Source organism: Pteropus medius, unplaced genomic scaffold (genome assembly GCF_902729225.1).
Source record: "Pteropus medius unplaced genomic scaffold, Ma_sr-lr_union100, whole genome shotgun sequence".
NCBI lineage: Eukaryota > Metazoa > Chordata > Mammalia > Chiroptera > Pteropodidae > Pteropus > Pteropus medius.
Window position 1 is genome coordinate 27068070 of NW_024349802.1, and position 12353 is coordinate 27080422.

Consider the following 12353-nt stretch of genomic DNA (forward strand, 5'->3'; position numbering starts at 1 on the left):
TAAAATTTGTAATGAAAGAACAAACTATATTATTCAAAAAGGTTTTAGATATTAATATTAAAGTTTTTTTCCCTCAGACAAAAACTTCTATGTGTGCATGTAGTTTGTTTGTTTGTTTTGTTTTTTTCTGTTTAAAAAACAGCTTAGGCACAAGTTTTATCATTTGTTTTAGGAAAATATCTCCTGGCACATACTGTCTTACCATTACCAAAGAAAACAATTCTTTCTAGTAACAGATATGAACACGGAGATAGTATGTCTGACTTATGCACTGGTTGCCTGAGATGCTAAAAATAAATAACAAACATGCTGCCTACTACCTACCTACTCTTAAAATGTTTAGAATGACTGTTTTTTAAATAAAATATTCAAATCCAAGGGAGGCAAAAAAAAAAAAAATCAAATTATGAATAGGCTACCTCTATATATTTCTACTATAAAAACAAAGTCCTGTTATCTAACATGACTCCTTAGTTAGGATGTATGTCATTAGAATCTCTGAGACATAAAACATTAGGTATGGTGTCACAATATTTTCAAAGATTTTAGTCAAAAAATAATATTTCATATAAAACATTTCATTATTCTGCTTCTGAATTTTTTTTTAGGTATACTTGTTAATATTACCTGGTGTGAGAGACTGTCAAGAAAAAAACCTTTCGTATTATTCACAAAAAGAAATAATTGGACAAAAGAATACATGAAAATAATTCCACATCTCACTGGAAGTCAAACAAATAAATTAAAGCAACCATGAGATCACTTTTCGTCTACTGGATTGGCAGAGATTAAAAAAGACCAGGAATTCTCAGAGCTGAAAAGAGTGCAGGGAAGTACTATACTATGTTGATGAACATGATGTAAACACATCCAATTTTTTTTCTGGAGGGCAATTTGTCAACTTTTGTCAAAATTCTCAAATGTCTGTAAACCCATCTACCCAGAAGTTACATGTCAACAAATTTAGCCTTAGGAAATAATCACTGAAGTATATAAAATATGTAATTATAAGGATGTTCATCACATCACTGATTATAACAGAAACATTGACAAGAGCTTAAATGTCCAATCACAGGAAATTAATTAAATTTGATATATTTATATAACTGGATACTATGTAGCCACTATAATTGTAATGTGGGTATATGTTTGTTGGACATATATATATAATGTTGGGTGAATATATAATATTAGGTAAAAAACTAATTCTGAAACCATAGGTAACATGGCACAATTTTTATGTGTATATATTATATGTGTATATGAAAATATATTTATATGTATATATACATATGTATGCAGAGAACGAAAATCTCAAAAGAGATGTACAAAATAGCATAAGTAATTACTTTTTGGGTTAGAATTACAGGTATTTTAAATATTTTCCTTTTGCTTATCTGCAATTACTTTTTATTCTATTACAAATATGTAGACTTTGTAAAATTAAAATATTAAAATATGTATTAGACTTTTGAAATAAAAAAGAGATTTTGAGCATAGAAGTAATTATCTATAAAATGAGATAAGAAAATATAATTCCCAATAAGATACAAAGCAATTTCTACTTTAAAAATAAATACATATCTGAATCATAACATTAAAATATATATCTACACTGAAAAAGAAATACAGTATTAAAAAACTTTGGGGCATATCAGTAATTTATTATGCTCTTCTTTTTGGCCATAAATTCCTAAAGTTTCATTAAACAGATAATTTTCCAAGAGAAATAATGTTAAAAATTCAACTAAAGACTTGGCAACTGATACTTCAGATCCAACTAATGATGTCATACAAAAATGCTGTAGATTTGGTAAAAGATGCATAAACATATTGATTACACATATAAGAAAAGCAATGTACAAAAATTGTACTGAGATATAGCATTTTAAAGTACTAGTATTCAAACCTATTTAAAACTAGTATATTAAGTTTAATGAATATTACATTCTTAATTAAAAAGTTTTACTTGCCTTATTAGAATTTAGGTGAATTCTCAAAGAAATTATTGAAAAGTTCATCTCTGATTTTGAAAAATTAGGCATCAGAGTGTGGGATGTTCAAACTGAAGCCCTACTCCCCAAAAGTTCCTGTGGCGAGAAGAGTCATCCAAATGACTCCACTGACCTTTAAGAGATGCGTTTGAGCGCTACAGTATATATACAAAAGTCCTCACTAAGAATTCAAGTATGAGAGTTTGGGAAAAGTCATCACATGGATCCAATCATGCTAGACTAATTTTATGGATATTTGATAACCAATAGATAGCCAATTAGATTTATTTATGCTGAGCCTCTGCTCTCACCAACAATTCTCCTTGACACCTACTCTGCAATACTGGTTCATTCTTCAGAGTATTGGGAAATACTGCCTGAGTCAAAATGTGTGGCTAAGGTTGCTGGAAAAGAGAATAGGATGAAGGCAACAGAGAACAAAACTAGTAATAATAAAAGTGTTTTAGTTAACAGCTTTTAAGATACACATGAAGTTTTCTCCCCTTAGAGTAACATACCTGTCTACAAAATCTGATTTCTAAAACTGATAAATTAGGTGGTGATAATTTCCTTTGAAAAACTTCCCACAGGTTTCTAATAAATGTGCATTTAAATTGTGATGAGTTACCTTTGTCTTAAGAGAGTGTCTAATCAAATTCGTTCAGTGGAGAGATTTAATTTTTTCTAGTGATAATCTTGACAAGTACTAATTCAGCTTTTTTTTTAAAAAATAATACTCCTGGGTAAAGGGAAGCCCAGTGTCTCAGAAGTACAGCTATTCAAAAGCAGACTGTCTAGCTATTTTCTTCATATAGAATTGAAATCTACTTTCCTATAACTAGCACCCTCTTGCTTCTATTTTTGTCCCATTTAGTCATCCAGGATAAAATCTAACCCCAACCTGCACTATAGTTCCTGAAAAATCTGAGGACAAATATCACATTCGTCCTATGTCCTGTTTTAACTAGTAAACATCTCCAGGGGAACTGTGTATAATTCAGTGGAAAGTCCATGGTCCTGGGAGTCATAGTTCAGAAGATTCTTGGTTGGACATTATTGGAAAATCTCTCTAAGCTTCATCATCTGTGAAAGGGAACATCCTAGCCTGACCTGGGTATTCTGGAGAAGAAATGAGCTGGCACAGCTGATGCTCACTGCAGTGCTTGACCCAGTGAAGAAACTCAAGACTGCTAATAACTCTCTCTCTCTCCCCAGCTTATTCCAGTTTGCTCTTTTTAAAATGATGAGCTTAGAAGTGAAAAAGGCACTCGAGATTCGGGAGAATGGTTCAGAGTTCTGGAGGTTGTACTCCTAAAAATTTCTCCTTAAAGCTTCAAGAACCTCAGGTTCCCAAAGAATTATAGCCAAAAGCCCACAAATTTTATTTATATGAAAAATAGCAGATCTCTCTTTCCTATAATATCATAATTTCTTTCTGATTCTCTATGAAACACTACACATTTGGCCATGTTAAAGCCCATCTTGTTAGTTTTGGCTCATCCTTCCAGTCTATCAAGGTTTTTTCAGAAGTTGAATTATTTTATCTAATTTATTAGTTTTCCCTGTTAGCTTTGTTTAATCTATACATTTCTGTCATGAAAAACTTGCACAAGCCCACACACTTTCTGAGATGTATATTTCATAGAACAGACCACACAGACTTAAAGCTGCACAACTGCCTGATCTGAGTGTTCCCTCCTCTTCCCCACTCTGAACTTCCTTTACTGAAGAGGCTGTCAGGAGGGGTCCTCACATCACTGGTGGTGTAACAGATACTCTAGGTGATTTACGGGATGGTCCAAAGTAGAATGCAAAGACAGAAGGTCTCATCCAATTAAAGGAGAAAATACGTATTAGATATACCATGGCTTTGTCACTGAAAACATACCAAATGCAACTCTGAGCGGTCATCAGTGCCACTAGCTCTGTCAGCCTGGATAAAATGCATTGTGTAATGTAGTAAAGAATGTAGTAAAGAATGTAGACTTCTTGGTTTAAAATCCTGACACCACTATTTGCTTGCTGCATAATGCTGGGTAAGTTACTTACTTAAGTTTCTCTGTGCCTTGGTTTCTTCTTTGGTAAAATTATAGTTATTACTTTTTGCTTTGATATCAAAACAATATGTGAGCAATAATGGAATGGAAGAAAAAAAGGAAGAGAGAGGAAAACAGAGAGGGAAGGTAGGAGAAAGGGAAGGGAATTACAAAAGTCATGGGAAAATATAGTCTTATTCTTGCTTTTTAAAACTGTTTACTCCAACCTACAACTCAAATAAGTTTTACTTCCCTATGCATTGAGAGGTTAAGTCAGGTCAAATAAGAATACTTTCTTGGTGGTCAATACACAAGGTCAATGTGGTTTGGACGCTCCCTCTGGCAGCTCTGGGACTCATTGTTTGGAAAGGCAGAAGCCTAGAGGCCAAGAGATCTGGAGAGGCATTGGTTACGGAAATTAAACTGGGAGATGTGGAAATTCTTGGCTGGAGTGACTTGGTGATGCCACCAACTGACCTGGTGGTGACTGGTGCTGGTTTACAGGGAAAGATCTATCTGAGCTTGAGTCAGGTTGGGTGGAGGACCATGTGGGTAATCCTAGTAGCAATAATCAACAACAAAATCAACAACTATATAGGGTCAGTGTCCTTAGGATCTTTTCCTTTCTAAAGTGGAGAATGAACTGAAACTCATCAAATGGCTGATTTATGGTCAGTAGAAATGAATGTGAAGAATTCTTAAAGAATATAATCTCAGTTTAAATAGGTGAAAATTCTCCCATGTTTTGATTACACTATATTCTTACACTTTCTTTAGTCATCGATGTATGACTTTTGTTTGTACTAATCATTTTGTACTAATAGACTATTACAAATACTTTACTGAATTTTCTTGGCATGATTTTTAAGTCTTTGTGCATCACTTTCCATTGTAGCACATGTGTAATTCATGTAAGCAACTGAACCACTGAGGCTCCAAAACCCAAAGCTCCATAGCTGGTGCCATAAGTCTTTCCTTGGTGGGATTCCCTCTTCCTTTAGTCTGGCTCCTGGGCTTGGCTCTGGCTCCAGCTTCAGGTTATGTCTGGTTCTCTGGGCTCGAGGGCTGGCACAGCCCAACTTTACTCCCCTACTTCCAGCCATAACATGCTGTCTAATGTTACATTTAAACATATACCTCAGAAGGAGACACTGAGAAAGGATGAGAAAAAGCAATGAAATATGAGTAAAGGCTGGGGTGGGGGAACGACCTGTAATTTTTCACATTCTGTTTCCTTTTCCATACAATCTGCCCTGGGAAGCGGTCTATGCTAACAAAATAGACATGCATTTCTCGGTATGTATATTTAAGAATATGTATATGCATATACATAGAAAACAATATACATTGCTAAAAATGGAAGAATACTTTATACTGACCTTAGGGGGTTTAAATGGATAGTCTGGTGAAAAGGTAATGTCAAGAAAGAACACCCCTCCTTCATAGACAGATCCTGGGGGTCCCAGTATAGTTGATCTCCATTCATAAATGTTGTCTCCTTTGGGTCCAGCGCTGAAATAAGACATACAAATGAAATGTGCTTAGAGATCATATAAAGCCTGGAATTAAAAAAGTCTTATGGTAACAATAAATTCAGCAATTTCATAAAAACAATAAAATTAATGTTAATTCTATACGATGATTCATTTGTCGATATCATCGGTAGTCTATAAATGAAATATGTTGGTATTTCTTAAAACAGAAAAAAGAAGATTCCATTTTGTCATTCAACAACCCTAAATCTATGGAACAAAAGATGTGAAGGACCATAAACGAGAAGCAGGAGCACAAATGTTTAATAAAGCATGAGATTATTAGTGAGGTCCTGAAAAGTCAAAGAGTCAAAGAGACAAGTTTTCAAAGCCAAAAGGGCAGGTAGAGAAAAAAAATAGTCTAATAACCTTTGTTAACTACTAAGAACACAAATGAGGTTCATGGAGATCAGTAACTGTTCATCATCCATAAAACTGTCCCACCTCTTTTCTCCCTCTCTCTCTACCCAGACTCTCTGCCTACTCCAATCCAACCCCACACCTGAGGATCAGAATGATCTGTAGTAGATAAGATGTATCATTCCATTTTATAACAGTGTTTTTTTAACTGTTTACTTTTTCTGTCTCTCCCTAGAATAGAACTTCACTGAGGAATAGATTTTGCATTGTCCTTAGTGCCTAGTAAGTAAATGTTTGTTGGATAATGATGGATTAACAGCAAAGCAAGTGAAGCCACATGGCTACCAGCAGCAAAAATATGTCCCTGAGTCTCAGAGAAACTGAGGAACATAAGGCCCACACTAGTCAATTGAATTGTATTAATTCTCTCAAGTGAACAGGACAAAAATAACGTAGCTTTCCAGCGTTCTTTTTGCTACATCAAGCTAATGCCTACATCTAATAGCCTGAAAGTCTCCACATACCCTGTTAAGGTACTGGGAAAGATTTTATTGTCAACAGAGATTTAGTTTCTATTCCTTCTTATTTTGAAATCAGTTTATATTTACAAAAAATGCACTGTTGAATAATATATCAAAAAAGCACACATCTTAACCAAGTTGGGATTATTCTGGGAACATAAGGATAGTTTAATAATAGAAAATTATTAATGAAATTTACCTCACTGACAGATTAAAGTAGAAAAAATGTTAATTTCAACAGATGCATAAAAAATACCCAACAGGCTCTAATAATAGCCATTTATGTTAAAAACTCTTAGCAAAATTGGAATAGGAAACTTCTTTAACATGATAAAGGGCATCTACTAAAACCCTTACAGCAACTAATACATTCAACGGTAAAATATTAAAAGCACATTCTTTAAAAATTGAGGAACAAGACAAGGATGTCTATTATATCCACTTCAAATCATTATTGTAGTAGAGATCATATTCATCAAGGTATGAAAGACATAAGGGAAAAACGAAAGGCATACAGATTGAGATGGAAGAAATAAAACTGTTAACATCTGCAGTATTTAGGTACACAGAAAACTCCCAAATATCTCTAGACGATTTATTAAAACTTAATAAAAAAGCATAACAAAATGGCTGGATATAAGATTAATATGAAAAAATCAACTGTATTCCAAATCAATTTCCTCTAAGCTGATCCAATGCAATGAGAATAAAAAGTCCAAAAGTTTTTTTAAAGTGATACTTTAAGTTGATTCTTTAAAATGTGTTTGGAAGCTCAAAGAAATTCAAACTTTTCCACGCACATCTGGAAATCTGATATATATCAAAACTGATGGGACTATGAAACCAGTTTTTGTATTTGGAAAACAAATTTGTTGTCTACATCAATAAATACAGAAAATTCTGTTGCAGATGAATTAAGCACTTAAATGCAAAAGTCAAAAGGTTTTTTTTAGAGGATGACTAAAGAGTGACAAGGCAAACTACAAACTGAGACAAGATATTTGGATAATATAAAATTGACCATATTCTAGTGCTCAGAATATACAAATTCCTATGAATCAATAAGAAAGAGACTAATAATCCATTAGAAAAGACACAGACAGGCATTTCTATGAAGAGGAAACAAGAATAGACAATAATCATATAAAATGCTCAATCTCATTAAAATCAGGGAAATCAAACTTAAAATTACAATTCAATATATTTTTTGACAAAATATATAGGCAAAAATTAATGCCTGACAAAACCAAGTATTGATCAGGACGTGGAAAAACAAGAAGTCTTATACAATGCTGATGAGTATGTTCAATCACTCTGGAGATGAATGTGGACTTAAAAAAAGAATGTGGACCTATCTACTTAAGTTGAATGTATATACTCCTATAGTGCAAAACAGCAATTGCATTCCTAGGTACATAGCTCAGAGAAATTTTTATATATGTTTACCAGAAGACATGTGCAAGAATGTTCATGTAAACACTATTTGTAATAGCAAAACTGGAAACAACATTAATGTCCACTGACAGAAAAATGTAAAAATTCACTCAAAGGAATACTACTACATAGCAGTGAAAATATACAGATTAACATGAATAAATCTTTAAAATACTAAATAAAAAAAGCAAGCGTAAAAAGAATGTGTATGATATGATGCTATTTCTACAATGTTTAAAAACAAGCAAACAAGAAAATATATTTTTTAGGGACACATACACATGTAGTAAGGCAAAAAAAAAAAAAAATGAAAAAAGTTCAAAAGAGTAGTTTCTTGAGTGGAATCAGAGGGTGGAAGGTAGCACACAGGAGCTTCAACAGTTCTGATAATGTTTTACTTCTCTGTATATATGGTGGATTCAGGAGTTTATGACTAGGTTTCATAATTTGCTTATATGTTCAATATGTTCTTATATATCTATCACAAATTTTCATACTAAGGAAAAGTATGCCAAAAAAGTCTACTGAAATGCTATGTGAGAACAGCAAGTTGCAGCACATGTACAGTGTGATCCTACTGTATAAACTAGAAACATAAAACAATATTTTATATTATACATAGATATATGTTAAAATCTTTTAAAAAATGAACTGGAACGATATCTAAATTCATCATCGTGGTTGTGCAAGGAACAGAGTAGAGGTGGAGTGGGTGATGGGAGGGAGTAGATAAGAAGATGGAGAATAAAGGAAAGTTCAGTGTTATCTCCAGTTTTTGATTTCTCTTATTTAAGAAAGGTGAAGAAAAAAATAAAATCACGGCCAAATTTATTTCAAAGTGTTGAAATATACTGAGAAGCAGTGGGGCAAGGAAGCGGAGTATAGCATTTCTGCCCCATCTTCCCCTTTACCTGCCTCTCCTGAAGCTGACAGTAAGGTGCAGACATAACACATTCAGGCCAGATGAAAATTAAGCTTTCGCAACAACAGTCCCTTGTTGCCAGACAAGCTTACTCATTCAATGAATAACACACATGGTTACGCTGAGCTATAATTAGACCCAACATGCATAGATAAGTTTATCAGAAGGAAAGGCTTAAAAGTAGAGTAAATTATAGGTTTGTAGTTACAATATTACTTTAAGGTAGATGAAGAAATTTAGATTAAAAAATATACAAGGAGAGTACACAGCTATAAAACAATGTGCACAGACACATTTCCTAAATTCAAAGATATAATTTCTATGAGTCACTACATATAACTAACTGTATAAATAGATAAAATTACATACTTATATGTATGTGTGTGTATATATTTATATATAGCTAGTTTGTTATATAACTTAGGCTAAATGAGTCGTCACTGAATACTGCCACCAAGGCAGGAGATACCTCACAAAAGTAAGTAATATCTGTAGATAACTTATAATCAATTTGTGCCTATTCCAAGTTTTATTTGGCTCTTGGTCAGAACTTCAAATTTTACTGGTTCTTTGAAGTCAGTCAGCGGTCTATGCAATTATTAACAGTGGATTAAATAACACAGCTAACATTAGTAGTCTGAGTTGGTTTATGATGCCAAACTGCAACTTTTTAAAGAAAATACTTTCTGGCCTCATCTATCATCTTACAAATGACATGTCTGCACCACTTGCGATCCCAAAGCTGATAGCAGTAGTTCTTAAACTACACAGACCTCTGTCTTACTCCCATTTTGATATGTCCCAGTTGAGAAACCTGGTGTAAAAGTCCAAAACAGTGTTGTACAACATGGTAGTCATGTAGCTATTGAACACTTGAAATATTGCTAGTTCAAGCTGAGATGTGCTGTAAATGCAAAATATATACCAAATTTTGCTGACAATGCAAAAAAAGGAAAATATATGATTACTTTTTGTTAATTAAATGTTGACATGATAATATGTGGGATATACTGGGCTAAAAATATACTAAAATTAACTTCACCTATTTCTTTTTACTTTTTTAATGCGGCTACTAGAAAATTAAAAATTACACATGTGGCTCACATCATATTTCTATTCTACAGTACTCTTCTAGAGCAGTGCCTTCTGATAAAACTTTGTGATGATGGAAATGTTCTAGTTTTTATCCTTACCCAATAAGGTAATTACTAGCCACAAATGACCATTAGGCACTTAAAATAAAGCTAGTGAGAATAAGAAAGTGGATTTTCAATTTCATTAGATTTTAATGAATTTAAATCTAAACAGCTCCATGTGGCTAGTGGTCACATATATTGGACAATGCGGATCTAGATGCTCTAGTAGCCCATATTGACCAAAATGGCTTTTTAATATAACAGAATTATTTGGATCTATACAAAAGAGAAGAATGAGCTTTTTCATACTTTGGACCAAAGAAGTGAGAAGCAGATGCTGCAGACTGTTTTATACTTTTAATGATCGTTTCTCCCTTTAGTTAATCAAATAAAAGTTGGTATCAGAGGACACCTGCAGTATAGAGCGGTAGTGAAGAATATGAACAGGCTCTTAGCCAGACTTGCTTGTCTGAATCCTAGCCCTGCTACTGAAAATCTGTACGACTCTAGGTAAATATGCAATCTGTCATTTCCTCATCTGCAAAACGAGGCAATAACAGCACCAACCTCATGGAGCAACTGTAATATTTTAGTAGAACTGTAATCACGGAGCTTGGAAAAAGGGTTCTATAAGGTCCCGAACAGTAAACTTCCAAATGTTAGTTGCTTTTGTGGTTGTTGTTACACCTTGTGGATGATACATAAGTTCATCAACACACTCAAAAGGTTAATCGCCTGGTGATTTTATAAGAAAGGTTTCAAGATTCTAGAATTGGAAGACAGGCTACCAAGATCTGTGCATAAATCATCATCATCATCATACCACAACCTGATCTTATAATGTATATTCAGATAGGGCCGAACCTCAGAATTCATAGTTGCCGCTCCCAGGAAATCCAATTTTTCAGAGAATAGAATTTTTATTTAGTATAAGGATTTTTAGATATGAGATTATTTAGCAATGCTCTCTCATTTGCTATATTCTTAACAATTGATACATTTTTTTTTTAGGTGAGGCACTTGGTTGACCTCACAGATTGCAATGACCTTGTCAGTTTATAATCCCTTATTTTTTATTTTTTTTTATGCCTATAGCACCTGGTCTTCCTAGGTGGTCTCCCATCCCACTGATACCCTTAATATTTTTTATTTTCAGATTTTATTTTTTAAAGAAAAATAAACACAGCTAACAGTTAAATTTCAAAATAAAGTGCAATTGGATAAATCTATTACAATCTATTATAGCAGTGAGCAAATTATAAATTTGTTGAATGCCCAAAGTTGTTGCTTGGAGAAATTCTGTTAGAGAATGTAAACTGAATTCAGCTTTCTATGCTGCTGCCTACAGTGGATGAGCTCTTCCTTACGTATACATAAAATATTACACATTTATAATAAAAATGCTGAAAAGGACTAAGCACTCACTCTCTTTATTTAAGATTGTAAGATGCTTTAAATATATCTGAATACTTTCAATGTCCCATGCCACAGTTGTGACCAAGAGTTTTGGCTGTGTCTGCTGCCTTTTCATTTAACACTGACTCTGAGATAGGCAAAGAGGAAGGATGCTGGGGCAATGCTGGAATCCTGGTTCCACAGGACAAGGAACTTGCCTTTGCAGACAATCTCTGATGTGCTAATACTAACCTGAAATTGACAGGGGCACAGTGGGTGAGGGAACTAACTTCCCAGGATCTCCATCGATCCCTGCTTATCTGTCAGACTCAGTGTAGCTGAATTCCCCCCCTTCCAGTAGGGAGGCACATTGTTCACACACAAACGGTATGCTGTGCCAACGTCCAAAGTCCCCGTGGAAGTAAACAACTGCAGGAATACTGAGCTGCTGGCTTACAACACAATGATGTATGTGTTTCTCTAGTGTCAGACTGGAAGGAAAGGGTAGTTCCCATCCCTTAAAAGAAGATATGAAGGCAAGGCCCAGATCAGTTACAGATACAAATGGACAAGTGGAAAGGCAGTTGAAAAGGGGAAGTGCCACAAAACTGTCTGAATGAAATGAGGGGGAAAAAAAAAAAAAAAGATGGGGGAGGAAATGAGGGGAAAAGTGTCTTCAGAGTTCTCGACATCATGGGCTAAGTAAGCTCTTTGTTGCTACATCTAACAGTGCTTTTTGTCTTCATTTTACTAAAACTCTCTGTACCGCCCCCTACTCCCATCCCCCGAACAACTCCTCCCCAGGTATCTCTCCACAAGTCTCTAATTTGGGTACTACTCCAATTTTTTGTTCTCTTCAATGACACCTCTTCAGTGTCTACCTCCTAGGGGTTCTGCCCTCAGCCACCTTGCTTTTCACCTTCATTCTGGGTATCTCACAAACAACCTACCAAACAATGATGGAATGAATCTCTAATCTGGTCAGAGACCCGAGAATCATCCTTGACTCTGTATGATTCCTCC

At 34.3% G+C, this 12353-nt stretch overlaps 1 protein-coding gene across 2 annotated transcripts in view; it reads right to left on the reverse strand.

The window, feature by feature from the left end:
* The window catches only part of UBE2E2 (ubiquitin conjugating enzyme E2 E2), a 287961-nt gene that overhangs the window by 53872 nt on the left and 221736 nt on the right, over positions 1–12353 (reverse strand). For both annotated transcript variants that reach the window (XM_039836763.1, XM_039836764.1), the window contains exon 4: positions 5410–5542. In XM_039836763.1, the coding sequence (XP_039692697.1) occupies positions 5410–5542 (133 nt within the window). The remainder of the gene's footprint in view (positions 1–5409; positions 5543–12353) is intronic.